The sequence below is a fragment of the Plecotus auritus genome (genome assembly GCF_963455305.1).
Source record: "Plecotus auritus genome assembly, chromosome: X".
Classification (NCBI taxonomy): Eukaryota; Metazoa; Chordata; class Mammalia; order Chiroptera; family Vespertilionidae; genus Plecotus; species Plecotus auritus.
The window spans coordinates 129385576-129400991 of record NC_137784.1 but is presented as its reverse complement, the minus strand read 5'-3'; the positions used below and the strand labels follow the sequence as shown (position 1 = coordinate 129400991).

The 15416-nt window shown below is 44.2% G+C and overlaps 1 protein-coding gene across 1 annotated transcript; it reads right to left on the bottom strand.

Moving 5' to 3' along the window:
* Positions 1-8650: 8650 nt before the first annotated feature.
* On the bottom strand, positions 8651-13403 carry GPR50 (G protein-coupled receptor 50; the record flags this gene model as incomplete). The annotated part of the gene is made up of 2 exons (XM_080653160.1): positions 13208-13403; positions 8651-10233 (listed from the first exon to the last, which is right to left on the bottom strand). Exons 1-2 carry the CDS (start codon positions 13392-13394, stop codon positions 8651-8653), a joined length of 1770 nt encoding a protein of 589 aa, XP_080509286.1. The 5' UTR covers positions 13395-13403.
* Between the last annotated feature and the right edge of the window lie 2013 nt (positions 13404-15416).

Here is a 15416-nt window from a genome sequence, read left to right as displayed (position 1 = left end):
AAACTTCAATATAATGAGGTTCATTTTTCTAATGATTCTATTATGTAGCAAGGATTCAATTCAATTCAACAAACATTTAATGAGTCACTACTATGCTAAGGCCCTGCTCTTTACAGTATAATGTAAAGAAAAATTTTGATAAACCCCAAAGAGCAACTTTCAATGATCATGAATTCATAGACTATGAGAGATGGAAGGATCCCTGAACTCATGGAGCCAAATCCTACAGATATTTTCACAAGTTCTGCTTCTAGAAGTCTCCCAAGACAGTTTTGAAGAACTCAGAGGCTATTGTTTCTCCCCAGTTTTCTTCTTTTCTAAGCTAAACCAAAGCTCTTCCACATTTGGCAGAGCTCTGGAAGCCCTCTATACCAGTACTGGTTCTCTGCTGAGCACCGTGAAATTTGTCCTTGTGAGGGGCTAAAAAAAATTCATACTTTTCCTCTCACCTAGGTTCTTCTAGGCTGGGCTAATAATCAAATTAACAGATACAGATTAACATGAGAAAATAAAAGTTTTTATACATGCACATGGAGAATTCACATAGGCATGAAAATTCCAAAGATAATGGAGCAACATTGGGCATATAAGACATATTGGATAAAGAAGAAAAAGGGGAAAATGAAGTATTAGAGTTCAGAAGTGAAGATGGCTGCTTTACAAATAGTTGAGGAAGAGCTGAACACACTTGGCAGGAAAATTCTTGCTAGGTAATTCAGAAACAATGGGACACAGAAGTTATCTAGCTAATAGGCACCTGCCTGAAGCCATTTTATTTACCATATTTAATTGAAACTAGGCTAAGGCAAACAACCTAAATTATCCTTCCTAAAATAGGTTTCTCTGCCTGAATCTCTTGCAGATTCAAGTCAGTTAGTACCTCGTCTATATTATTAATATTTTCTAAATTGTACTTTTATTTTTTAAATTTATCTTTATTGTTAAAAGTATTGCAGATGTCCCCATCCTCCCCCACATTGACTCCCTCCACCCTGCTTCCATCCCCTCCCCAAGACTTCTCTGCACTGTTATCTATTCATGGGCTTTGCATATAAAAAGAGGAGGAGAGTTCAGAAGTTCTTTCTGGCCCAGCCTGTATGGCTCAGTGGTTGAGCATTGACCCATGCTCCAAGAGGTCGCTGGTTTGATTCCTGGTCAGGGCACTTGCCCAGGTTGCATGCTGGATCCCCATGTGGAAGGCAGATGATTGATGATTATTTCTCATCATTGATGTTCCTATCTCTCTCTCCCTCTCCCTTCCTCTCTCTGTAAAAATCAATGGAAATATATTCTCCCATGAGGATTAACAACAACAACAAAAAAATGTGCAGAAGACCTGAATAGACACTTCTCCAAAAAGGACATACAAATAGCCAAGAGACATATTGAAAAAATGCTCAGTGTCACTAATCATCAGAGAGAGATGCAAAGTAAAGTGACAATAAGGTACAACCTCACACCTGCTAGAATGGCTATCATCAATAAATCAACAAACAACAATTTCTGGCAAGGATGTGGAGAAAAAGAAGCCCTAGTACACTGTTGGTGGGAAAACAGTGTAGAGTTTCTTCATAAAATTAAAAATGGAACTATCTTTTGACCCAGTGATCCCACTTCTAGGAATATATCCTAAGAAACCAGAAACACCAATCAGGAAGAATATATGCACCCCTATGCTCATAGCAGCATTATTTACAATAGCTAAGATCTGGAAACAGCCCAAATGCCCATCTGTAGATGAATGGATTAAAAAACTGTGGTGCATTTAAACAATAGAATACTATGCAGCTATAAAAAAGAATGACCTCTTACCCTTTGAGACAACCTGGAGGAACCTGGAGAGTACTATGCTAAGCAAAATAAGCCAGTCAGAGATAGACAAGTATCACATAATCTCACTCATATATGAAATGTAATGAACAAAATAAAATGATGAACAAAAAAGATCAAGGTTGACATTGAAGCATGCAACAGACTGACATACTTCAGAGGGAAGGGGGCAGGTGGGAAGAGATTAACCAATGAACATATATGCATATATGCAAAGCCCATGGATAGACAATAGTGTGGGGAAGGCCTGGGGAGGGGATGGGAACGGGGGTGGAGGGGGTCAATGGGAGAAAAAAAGGACATACTTAATGCTTTCAACAATAAAGATAAATTTTTAAAAATAAAAAATGAAGAATAAATACAATTTTGTAAATATTAATAATACAGACAAAGTACTAACTGACTTTATCAAGAAAAGAAATAGAGAATGGAAGCACAAAATATACCAAATAAGAAATGACAAGGAGGAAGTCACCATTGAAACAAAAGAAATTTTAAAAATTATGAGACTCTATACAAACAAAATTTGAAGAAATTTGAAAACCTAGAGAAAATGGATAATATTTGAGGAAATTCAAGTTACCACAATTGACCCAATCAGAATTAGAAAGCTTAAATAGACCAATTTCTATAGAAGGATAGAAGAAGTTTCTAAGGAACCACTCCACAAAAAAGCACCAAACCCAGATGATTTCACAAGAAACAGATAAAATTGCATCCATATCTCACACCATAGACAAAAAAAATAGACTCAAAATGGATTGAATAGCTAAAAATAAAAAAATGGAACCATGCAAGTACTATAGGAAAACATGAATAATTCCCTTTTAACCTTCGTGTAGGGGAAGGCTTTCTATGACTCAAAATCCAGGGGCAATAATAGAAATCAAATATGGGGGACATCAGTAATATTCTCAACAATAAATATTAAGAAAAAGATGTCAAATAAATTTTATTACCTAAATATTTGCATGGCAAATACACCATAAACAAAATCAAAAGACAACTGACAAATGGGGAGAAAATATCTGCAATATATACTATAGGTGAAGGACTAATAAACCTAATATATGAAGAACTCTTAAAAATTTAGGACCAGGGAGGATCAGGCAGTTTCATATAGCTGACATACAGAGTGAGTCAAGGGAGGGTACAATCAAGTTAGGTTAGAAGGAAGACTGGAGGAGAGTTAGATTTAGATCTGCAATATAGAAAGAATACTATGTTGGCTTGGTGAAAACAGGTTAAAAAGGCAGGGAGAGGGGTTCAGAGCTCTTAAAGTAATACATATAAGAGATGATGGTGGGTCAAAAAAGAAAGTAATGCCTGGCTGGCATGGCTCAGTGCTTAAGCATAGACCTATGAACCAGGAGGTCACAGTTTGATTCCTGGTCAGGGCACATGCCTGGGTTGCCTGCTCAATCCCCAGTAGGGAGAGTGCAGGAGGCAGCTGATTAATTATTCTCTCTCATCGTTGGTGTTTCTATCTCTCTCTCCCTCTCCCTTCCTCTCTGAAATCAATAATAAAAATTTGTTTTTAAAAAGGAACACAGTTATCCTTTTTCTAAAAAAGGATCTATGAGGACTAAGATAAAAAGATGCGTTAAAGAGCTATTGAAGAGGCAGAATTTACTGGATTTATAAACCAAATTGATGTGGGTGAGGTGGGAGTCCTGGATGAAGCCTGGGGATTCAATATGGGCAGTGAAGTAGATAACAGTGTCAGAGAAAATGTAAAGAGTACAAACTTTTATATTCATTCTCAGTATTAATTATCATAACTTATGTAAGTTGTTGAGTGCTGTACTTGGCGTATAGAAATTATGAAATAAGATTAGCTATGGTTGTTGTTACTTTAGGGCCTAAAAGTTTAGGCTAAACTGGTTTGATTAATCCTAACAGAATTCACTATGAAGTACTATTCAAAATTTGTACTTGACCTTCTCTAAGCTGTTCTGGGTTCAAATTGCCCAACTTTCCAGCTTTGTGATTCTAGACAAATTTATTAAGCTTTGTTAGCCTCAATCTCTTCTTCTCAAAAAAAGAAGTAATAATATCAACCTGGCAGCGATTTCATGGGAATTAGAGATAAAAGAAGAAAAGTGCTTTGAATGGTGCCTATCACATAGCAGGAGCTTAGTAAATGATAGCTTAAACAAAAGTCAACATTGTTGATTTCAAGCCTCTAAATTAGGACAGTAGTAGTCTCAAACAGGAAACAATTTAAATGTCCATCAACAGTAGAATCAATAACTAAATTGTGGTATATTCATTCTGTAGAGTACTACATAAAAATAAAAAATACTGTTATACACAAAAACATAAATAAACTTAAAAGACATAATATTGAGCAAAAGAAGCAAGACTAACACATGATTTAGTAACACAACTCCTAGATATATTCCCAAAGTATTGAAATCAGGGACTTCAAAAAATATTTGTAGATCAATGACCATAGCAGCACTATTCATAACAGCTCAAATGTCCATCAGTGAATGGGTGGACTAACAAAATGTAGTATATACATACACTGGAATATTATTCAGCCACTAAAAAATAAAGTACTGACCTAGCTGGTGTGGCTCAGTCGGTTGAGCATCATCCTGTGTCCTGGATTTGATTCCCAGTCAGGGCACATACCCAGGTTATGGATTCGATCCCCGGGTTGCATATGGGAAGCAACTGATCAATGTTTCTCTTTCACAGTGATAGTTCTCTCTTTCTCTCTCTAAAAATCAATTAAATTTATTTAATAAATGAGGTATGACACAGGCAGCAACATGGATGAACCTGGAAGACATTATGCTCAGTGACAGAAGCCAGACACAAAATGACAAATATTGTATGATTCCACTTATATTAGGTACCTAGAATAAGCAAATTCATAAAATCAGAAAGTAGAATAGAGGTTACTAAGAGCTGGGGAAAGCAGGAATAAGTGGTTATTATGTAACTAGAAGCCCGATGCATGAAAATTCATGCCAGAATGGGCCTTCCTTTCCCTGGCTGCCGGCACTGTTTTCGCTCTGGCTAGAGTTGCCTTCCCACCTTCCCACCTTCTTACCCTGCTCAGAGGCCCAGAGTGGCCGGGGGCGGGGCGGGGCGGAACGCCTGTATCGTCACCATGGCGATGGTACAAGCATCCCACCCCGCCCCTGGCTGCTTGGCGGTCGCGTATGCAAATTAACCATCATCTTTGTTGGGTTAATTTGCATACCCACTCCTGATTGGCTGTGGGCGTCGCGAAGGTACAGACAATTATAATGTTTGTCTATTATTAGGTAAAATGGCTGCAGAGTGTGTTTGGGATAATGAAGTTCTAGAAATGAATAGTGGTGATGATTGCACAACACTGAATTGTACACTTAAGAATGGTTGAAGTGGTAATTTTTTATTTATGTATATTTTACCACAATTTCTTCAAAAAAGAAATTGGACACAAAAAATACATATCATATGCTTCCATCTATACGAAGTTCTAGAATAGGCAAAATCATTGTATGGTAAAGGATGTTAGGATAGTGGTTTCCTTTGGATGTAGTGTTGACTCTAAGGAGGCAAAAGGGAGCCTTCTGGAGAGTTATATAGAGGGTGTCCCCCCAAAATGTATATACACACACTTTGAAAAATTATAAAGGCAGTGTTTATTAATATATATTTCATTTTTTAAATTGAGCTATCAGCTGTTAGTGTATACAATTTTGGGGGCACAGTATATATCTTGGTTATAGTGGCAGTTATACAGATATATAAGTATGTAAAATTGTTAAGCTGTCACTTGACAGTATATAAATTACATGTCCATTTAAAAAGAAAAAAGTAGAAACTGGGGAAAACTGTCATATAAGAGTTGCTTTGTATTTTTTTTATCTCTTGATTATATGGAGACTTAGACTCACCTGAAGGCAGATTTTCTCTTTGGGAAAGTCAGCAAAACCGGCTCTTTTGTTCTCACTAGTATAAAGCCAGAAGCTTTGCATTTTGCTGGGGAGAACTACAAAGCACCTTAAAACTGACCTCAGAAATTCAACGTCTTGCCTTGGTCACTCATAGCGGGCATGGTAAGTCAAGAAATGTGTTTATGAGGCTTTTTGATTTTGGAAGTGGAGAGAGAGAGGATAAGGAAGGGGGAGTAGAGAAAAATGTTTCTTGGTTATATATGAATTGATAAGGCACTGTGCATGAACTGCTGCTTGTTCCTTGGGGGCAGAGGTGGGCAAGCACAAATGATGAACGCAGCTTGCAGGCAAGCGATGGCTGAAGTAGCTGCTTCCATGAGACTTTGTGAGACTCTACTCTGGGCATAAACAGTGTTGCTTCAGGCACCTAGGAGCAGAGTGTGAAACAAAGTTTTTAAAAGTGACAGTTTTTCTATCCCTTCCAACTCCTTTGAGCCCTGCACCCTTTGAGCCCCTGGAGAATAACATTTTGGAGCACTGAGACACAGCACCCTTGGTTTGAACACTTGTAATCTCACCCAAAGCAAAGATCCTTGGGTAGAGGCAGAGAGGAAGAACAAGGGAGGGGGTACTGACTGTTGATCAGTTTGTGAGCACAAATAAGCATCTTTTTTGGGTGTCCAGGAATGCTTGCAAGAAATTTTGCACAGGTGATCAGCCGAGGTGCAGCAGTCATTCTGGTGAGACTAGATTAGAACCACTGTAATTTTGGCATGAAAGGTTAAGGTGACCTCACTTTATATTCATAGTCTGGCTAAACCTGGATAAAACCATTATACATATATGCATATCTCTGGGTCTATGTATATGTGCATGTTTTACGTGTATGTATTTTCTTAACAAAATTGGTATCTTACTACATATATCCAGTTTTTGTTTTTTTATGGAACAGTTTATTTTAGGTATTCCCTTGTCATTAAAGATTCTTTTGAGACTACATTCTTGAAGTCAGGAATCTTGCCCAGTGGCTGGATCTTACCACCATTTTCCAGCTGAAACAGAAACCACCTGTTTTCCTGCTGCCATTCCTGTGCCTCCCTGCACTGGTCCATATGCTCTATCACTTGGTCCCAGCAGCCTCTGGGGTTGTGACATTATTTGGCTTGGATTCACTCCTTCCATGGGGGTGAAAAGGGACCTGTTTTGAGAAGCCATGGAAGGCAAGATCCAAAAGTCCAAGAGCAGCAGGTTCAGTCATCCATTGTCAGTGCACTAGTGAGAACACACCAAAGCTAGTGAGCCATCCACACCCCCCACCCTACCACAGAAAAGAAACTGAATAGAAAGGTGTCATGTGACTTGCCTTGGGGTGTAGCAAGCTGGTAGCAGGGATAGAACTTGCACACAAATCTTTTGATTCCCCCAAGGTCAATGCTTTTCCACCCACCTCTGAACCCTCCCCACAAGTAAGCTGGGTGGAAGAAGTGAATTTATCAACAAATCACACACCAAAGCCACAAAAACACTTTTATTTAATTGCTACCACAAAAACAGAATTGAATAAGGCAGTATAATACATTTCCACTTATCCTTACAAGCTTTTGTACAGTAAACGTTATTATAAGTGTCAATTTGAATCAATAATTGAAATTTTTATTAAAAAACAACTTTTTCTTGAACCCTAGGGAAAAATCATTTCTTGGGCTGTCAAGTCTGCTGATGCAAGATGTCTATAACTTAACATTGTTTATCACCTCAACCAAGGGAGTGGGGGGTTGGCTGGTGTTGCCATCTCTTCCTCTCCACCTCTCACCCCAGTTAGGGACAAGGCAGGAGGAAAAGGCTTTCAGAGAAACACTAATTTACAACCTCCATGGAAGGACTTCATTGACTTCTGGCTACCAGTTATTACTTTGAATTCCCTTTTGAACGAAAAAGAAAAATATAAAAACTGATTGTGTGAAAACATCAGGCAGTTTAAAAAATCTCTGAGATATAGTGTATTATGAATTACAATATTAAAAACCCAACTATAATTGATCCTAGCAACTGTAAGTTTAAATTTTAGTAGAAACCAATTTATGAATGGATGTGTCTCTCTGAATCTAAATGGAAAAAAAAATCCTGGCAGATACTAAAAAACGTAAGTGACTACAAAAAACGTAAAAACATGTCATTCTTTCTATTCATATTTGACTATAAAAATAAGCACTGATGTTTGAATTTTCACAAAATAAAAACAATTCCTTGTGGCCACATCTTTCATTTTGCCATTTGATCTCATAAGCATAAAAATTTATTTTAATAAGAGCTTATCAAATTATTTTTAGATATGGATCATATTTTGTTGCTGGAATTTAGAAACAAAACTGTTTCAACTACTTGTACTTTATTACATCTGCCTTTCTGACTGCCATTAAATGTATAATATAGAATTAGACACTTAGGAACATAAAGCTCTGTGGTCACATTAACTTTACAGAAGCCTTAAACATTGCACATGCACTCCTCCCCCATCCCTCCCTCAGAGGATGGAAGAAGAAAGCAGGAACAAGGAGGAGGAAATGAGGGAAGGGGAGGAAGGTGGACACGGGAGTAGGGAAAAATCAGTCTAAAATGTCAAGAATCACTGTGGGCTCAAAGCCAGCAGCACAAGGAAAGGTAGGCTCAGAACAACAGAAGTCAAACTTGATGGCAATTTGGTTTCTAAAATAGCAAGTGCACACACACACACACACACACACACACACACACACACTTGAGTATGTGATACAAGGGAGTATGCGTGAATGATGGAATTAGTTTACAACATGGCTGTGAGTCAGTGTTTGCGTGCCTTTCTATATTTAAATGCAGTGAGGTTACATATGCAGACAAACCTGAAAGTGGATCATTGCTTGGCCACCCCTTAATAGCATTTTTCATATGGCCATTTCATAAGAATCAATTTCAATATCAAGAACCACAACCTCATGGTAATCAATGTTGTCAGTGGTGACAACAGTGGAGTCAAGAGGGTGAGTGGTGGCAGCAGGCTTGAGGGAGCCAGTGGCAGGGCTGGAGGGAGGTTCAGGGCGATCAGTAACGTCACACTCAAGGTGTCCAGTAGCAGTGGTCTCAGGGTAGCAGGACATAGTGAGCTCAGAGTGTCCAGCAGTAGAGGGCTGAGGATAACCAGTGATGGCAGGCTTGACGTGGCCAGTGGTGAGTTTAGGGTGGCTGGTGGCAGGGCTGAAGAGTCTCTTGGAGGGGCTTCCAGCAGGGATTTGGTGGCTAGGGACAGGCTTGGGGTGGCTGGAGGCAGGCTTGAAATAAACAGAGTCAGCCTTCAAATGGACAGCGGAAGGCTTGAAATGGACATAGTCATCTTTGAAATGGACAGACGCCTGCTTGCGGTAGACAGTGGCAGACTTGGGGTGACCAGAGGTGAGCTTGGAGTGGCTAAAGACAGGCTTGTGGTGGTCAGAAACAGATTTGTGGTAGGCACAGGCTGGCCTGGAGTGAACAGAGGCTGGTGTGGGGTGGCCAGAGGCATGCTCAGGTTGGTCAGCTGCATTACCAGGTAGTGGAACATGCCGGACGTTCATTGGTATTTCCTCCAGAGCAGGACAGGCATGGGCATGGTCTTGTTCATGGGCTTGTTCTTGAGCTTGGTCAAGGGCAGGGGCATGGGCATGGACACGGGCTAGGGCACTGGCCTCCCATATCTCACGTATATCAGTGATGACACCAGAGAGGAAGAGAATAGGGTGCCGAATAATATGGAAGATGGTCCAATATTCTCTTCGGAAATTCTCATTGAGCAGCCCATAGATCACAACATTGAGGCAGCTGTTGAAGTATGCCATGAAGTGGGCTGCAAGATAAAGCCAGTTGGGGATCTTGCTTGCTACCTGTTTTGGGTTGATGGACACCAAGACAGTGAGCACATTGATAGGGCACCAGCACACTGCAAAGAGGAGGAAGATCACGAACATGGTTAGAAAATTGTGAACCTCAGCAAGTTGGTTGTCAGGATTTTGCCCAGCAGGGTCACGGGCTGCCAGCACTTTCATCCAGATCCTCACATAGCAAAAAACCACTATGAGCAGAGGGAGGACAAAGTGGATACCGACGATGGTCACAGCAAAGATGGGGTTGTTCAGATAGTTGAAGATGCAGGTGTAGGTGCGAGGATCATACTCTATGGTGCCAATGTACATGTTGGGCAGGACAGCCAGGATGGTCATAATCCAGGTGACCACCAGGTAAATGCAGGTATTGCGCACACTGAAGATCCGCTCGTACTGGAGGCTGTGACAGATGTAGCAGTAACGATTGATGGCAATTGCCATGATATTGAAGATAGAGCCAACCACACTCAGCCCTGTGATAAATCCGACCACCTGGCACTGTAACTTGCTCAGATCCCAGCCCCCAATGGCCATGGCATGCAGCATCAGAGGGTAGGGGTAAATGGCCACCAGCATATTAGCCACTGAGAGGCTAACCACAAAGATGTTGCCTGAAAAACACATTCAGGGAGGGAGAGGTGGAAAGACAGAGAAGAATAAATGGTTAAGTATGAAAAAACTACAAGTTTAAACTTGAGGAAAAGGCCAACTGGAATCTTGACAATTAGAATTCTAGAATTCTTTCAATGAAATACAGTTGTGTTTTTATTTTTATTGACAAACATATCCCAGGTGATTCTGATGCACCGTCAGGTTAGGGAGACTGGTTCTTTGTCCACATTATTTCTTCAAAAAGCAGTCAATACAAAAGCCCCTTCACACTCACACAGCGACACAAAGCGACCATTTTAGACAAAAGCAAAATGCAAACGTTTGTTTTTTTCCTGGGGGTAGCATGGGGAGAGATGGGAAAGGGTGGCGGAGGTGAGCTAGATCAAGCTGTTTTAGGAAGCAGGATGGCAAATGGGAGGAGGGAGAGATTGGAATAACGTCCTCAAGCTTCCATACCCTGCACCACCCAAAATTAGACTTCTGCCTTCTCTAGCCTAGCACTGCAATCATAATGCAAATAAGTCCACAGAGAACTGTAGTTTTCTTAGGCAGTCTTTCCCAGCGGAATTAGACAAGAATCTAAGATTCAGCCTAGTAAAATTTATTATTTCCGATATAACAAGAATAAAAGCTGAGGGGAAGAGAGGGAACCCTGTAAAATTTAGTCTGAGACCAAAGAAATAGTGAGTAGGGCTTTTTAAAAAAAAAAAAATCAGGAAAATCCTGCAAGGATTAGCACAAGTGCATACTTGATGCCCGTCCAGGCTCTGAGCGGCACAAGCACATTCGCCACCCTGCACCAGGGTCTGGCCCCTGGCACTGCTAAACAGGAAAATGAGGCGGCGGGCGGGGGGCGCGGCGGACTCCGGTTTCATAGGGCAGCGGTAGGAACGTTTTAGTAAAACCTTTCAAAAGGAAGGAAGGAAGGAAGGAAGGAAGGAAGGAAGGAAGGAAGGAAGGAAGGAAGGAAGGAGGGGGGGAGAGAGAGAGAGAGAGAGAGAGAGAGAGAGAGAGAGAGAGAGAGAGAGAGAGAGAGAGAGAGAGAGAAAGAAAGAAAGAAAGAAAGAAAGAAAGAAAGAAAGAAAGAAAGAAAGAAAGAAAGAAAGGAAGGAAGGAAGGAAGGAAGAAAAGACAGAAGCCAAATGAAGGCGGAGAACGCTCTTTCTCTGGAAGCACCTCATTGCTAATTGGCACTGGTTTAGCAAAATATTGCACTTCATCTGGGACTGGGAGAAAATGAGTATTTTTTCAAAGAGCAAAGGAATGGCTCCTCTGCCTCCTTATGCTGACTGGCATGGCCTCGGTGCTTTCCACTCAAGAGGATTTTTCTAGGGTTTCCCTCAAAGTAATGAATTAGGCGAAGAGAAGCGGGAAACAGAGAGGGCAAAGCCTTAAAAACAAAGCCACACAGCCATGAAAACCTTTACTTGAATTATAGAAGGAAAGGAAGGAGAAAAGTAAAGGGAAGAAGAAAATTAAAGAAAAGAAAAATGGGCTTCTCAGGTGACCCTGGGCTGGGTGGTTCTGCCCCCTCGGACCGGACTACTAAAGTAAAGGTGAGGTCCAAGTGTGTGGTCCGTATCCCCAGGGGATCCAGGGGAAATCAAACACATCCACCAAAGTTTAGAAAACTTTTAATGATTTCGTGCCCTCCACTGCATTTTGAAACTTGTGTGGTGTTTCTGATTCTCTGACCCAGCAAAATAATCCCCCAGAGACTGACCGCCTTCTCCCTCGCTCCTGGACCACCCGGGTCCAGTGGGTACTCGAACCCCTCCGACACCTCCCCTTCCATCTTTTCGCACCACCACCCCCGGGGGTCCCAAAGAGAACTTGGCTAGAGACCCCCGGGCGCTGGCCCCTCCCTTCCGTGGCCAGAGGGCAGAGTTTGGACCCCTTTGCCCTCCTCTTTCCCTCTGAATCCTCTCCCACCCAACCTGCAAAGTGGGTTCACCGCTTCGCAATGTTTGCTGACTCTACCTCCAGCCCAGGTCTCAGCCCCCAGCATCCTCCTGCGCCTCTCCCCGCAGTCCTGCTATCAGCCGGCTCCCTTCCCTGAGCACTGGCTGGCAGCAAGAGAAGTCTCACTCACCCGGCTCAACCAGGACCCAGATCCCCCTCGCTCTCCAGACTCTCTGAGCCCATCACCACCCTTCTGAGCACTTCTGCAACCCTCCTGCAATCCTGTCTTCTGTCCAACCCCAAGCTCCCGAGCCTCACCTCAGCCCCGCACTGCGACCCCCAGTACCTTGCTTAAGGACTTCGGGATCTCCACTGCCTCTTCCTTCACTGCCACAGCCTGCTGCGCCCAGCCTGCCTCTCGCCTCTCTCCACCGTGCGCCCTGGGACAGGCGGATGGAGCTCGGCTCCGGGCTCAGACCAACCTGCTCCATACTCAGGCTCAGGGGTCTGTGATCCGCTCTCCGGAGCTACCCAGGAGCCGCCCTGGATCCCAGGTCCGGGGAGAGTGGGGACTTGGCCCCCCAAAGGCACGGCTGCTGCGCTTCCTAGTGGTAAGCGCCACGGCAGCCGGCAGACGCTAGAACTTAACTTTCCCGGAGCGGGGTAGCGCGTCTCAGCCCCGCTGCTCTCCCTGCGTCCATTTCGCCTCCGCGCGGCCACTTCTGTGGCGTCCAGCTCCTCGTGTTGTCCCCAGGTGGTTGCCGGACTCTCCGTTAGAGCGCCGCGTTCCTCTGCATCAGGTCCCTGACGGGGCAGGACTAGGCGGTTTGCCACACAGTGCGAGCTTTGCACTTGGCCTCCCAAAGCTAAATCTCTGAGCTCCCTCAGCCTGGAAAAGTGCTGTTTATGGGGCCCATGCATAACATCACCGCTCAGATTCTCAGGGAATTGGGAGCAGGGACATTCAGTGTGAGGGCTTATCCATACATTCCCTATTCCGGCGCACAAACTAACACCGTTAGGTGTTGCTAGTGGCTGCCTGCTGGATAGAGAGAAGGAAGGGTAGCTTACCAGAATTTTGGAGCGTCTTGCTCTTCCCCACAGCCAAAATCACCAAGGAGTTGCCAGTGAGGTCTATGACGATGGTGATAACCATTACGCAGAACATGAAAGTGATTAGTGCTGGTGGGTAGTCTGGCTGTGGCAGCTTACAGCCAATACAGCCGTATGGGGTGGGGACTGCCAAGGTAGGCACCATGTTGCTGCCAGAGACCGTTAGGATCTCCCAGGCAGTCCAGACAGTGAACACCTGCTCTGTCACCAGGAGCTGCTTTGGAAAAGCTGCTTCCCCTCTGAGAAACAGAGAGCAAATGACAGCATCCTGCCCCCCTCTTCGTTGAGCTTTTAAAGCCTCAAGAGGGACATAGCCCCACCCCAAATCCCACCCCCTGACCAATCAGACCTTCCTGACCACCCCTGCTTTAGTCACCAACTCCTCTTGGACAAATCCACATTGAGGTGTCATCTTGCTTCCGACTGCCTTATTTGTGCTTTCCCTCTAGTCACAAGCCCCCTCCTGAGCCTTTCCCTAGGTATTTCTGGTCGTGAGAAGCTCAGAGTCCACCTCCCTCCCACAGACACCCCAGCCATTGCGCATCCATGTTTGGCAAATTCTTCTCTCTCTGCTTCCAATGCAAACACTCTGCAAAGCAATGTAAATGGCAGAGCACAGTCATTGGGTCCTTCTTGGGGTGTAGTGTCAACCCAGGCCACTCTGAAGCCCCCATCAGAGTGTGAAAGGTGACCAGTGGCCCTTTGAACCTTGTATGTATGCCCCTACAGTCTCCTTAAGAGGTTCATCTTACTCACAGCATTTCAAAGCCTTCCACACTCCTAGGGGAATAGAGGACAGCTGCTGGATGTTTCCACCCCGAATCTAGGCCCCCGGTCTGTGCCTGACAGGAGCCCATTGGCATCCATAGCATCAATGGCTGGTGGCCGCTCAGTCCAGTCCAGACTTGTGCTCTGCGTGAAGAGATGTTCCCTGCGCCAGGCTCTGGAAGCAGGGATAGAGCCTGTACTCTGGAAACAAGGGGAGGTGGCCACTCCAGCACAGCTTTGGGGCAAGTGAGAGCGGGAGTTCATCCCCTTCCCAGCTGCCAGTCACCCTGGCTGCGGGAGCTCAGATGCTGCTTTGGAAAAAAAAGGAAAACACCAAGAAAGCCTTTCTCTTGGGCCGCTGCTTCTCAAAAGAAACCAGAGGTGAGTATCTCTGGCTCCTGTGCTCCGCAGGTGGCGCAAAGCACTCTGGAAAGCTTTTGGAGCTAAACCGCAGAGGTGGGCCGGCGCGCGGAGGTGCGGGGAGGCTCAGCCAAGAAGCCACCCGGAGCCAGTACCACTACCCCCAATCCCAGGCACAACTTATTTCGGTCATTGTCCCTTGCCATTTCCTTCCGAGGGTCTCATTTCGTCTTCCTCTGGGTCAGGCTGTCCCCGAGCCCAGTGGATCTCCCTCCCCAGGTGTCACGGTTCCCTGGGTGTGCCTAGGCAAGCAGAGCGCGGGCCCGGGAAATCCTAATGTCCCGGCTAAAAGAGCGAGATTCTCACACTTGCTCACTCAACAACCTTGGTCACTAGAGTGGATTTCTGCCTGTTAGTAAAAGTTATGGCTCTTGTTGAGAAACCTCCCAGAAAATTTCAGCTAAACACCTTGAAAGTTTTCCTGACTTGTCTTGCCGCAGTAGAGGAGAGGGGCTTGCTTGTCCCTGAGCGCCACCGTCTGGACACGGCCGCCCTCCTGCCCCACCAGGAGAGAGGTGGAAACGGGGGAGGGGGTGAGGCTGGGGGCGGGTTCCATGAGGGACTTCAAAGTTTAGGGACCTTTAACAGAAAAACAGACCCTGCAGACAACTAGATTGCACACACTTTGTCTAGCTTAAAAGCCCAAGTAGGAATGTGTCCCTTGTTTGAAGATGAATCCCCCCACACACATCCACATACACCACACACACACACACACACACACACACACACGAGAAAGAGAGAGAGAGAGAGAGAGAGAGAGAGAGAGAGACCTATCCTGCGCTCCCTACTGAGAAGGGAATCCTTAGGTATAACAATCTTTTACCTGGAGCCTTAAATGCAGCCCAAGAACCGGTTCTGCTATCCTCCCTAGGCAATTGTGAGCCCCGAAAAGGGGCAGCAGCCAAAAGCCCAGCCACACCTTGGAGTAGTAGTTCTTCCACAACAGGCTACTGGCGCCGGTTTAGGTCCTTTAACT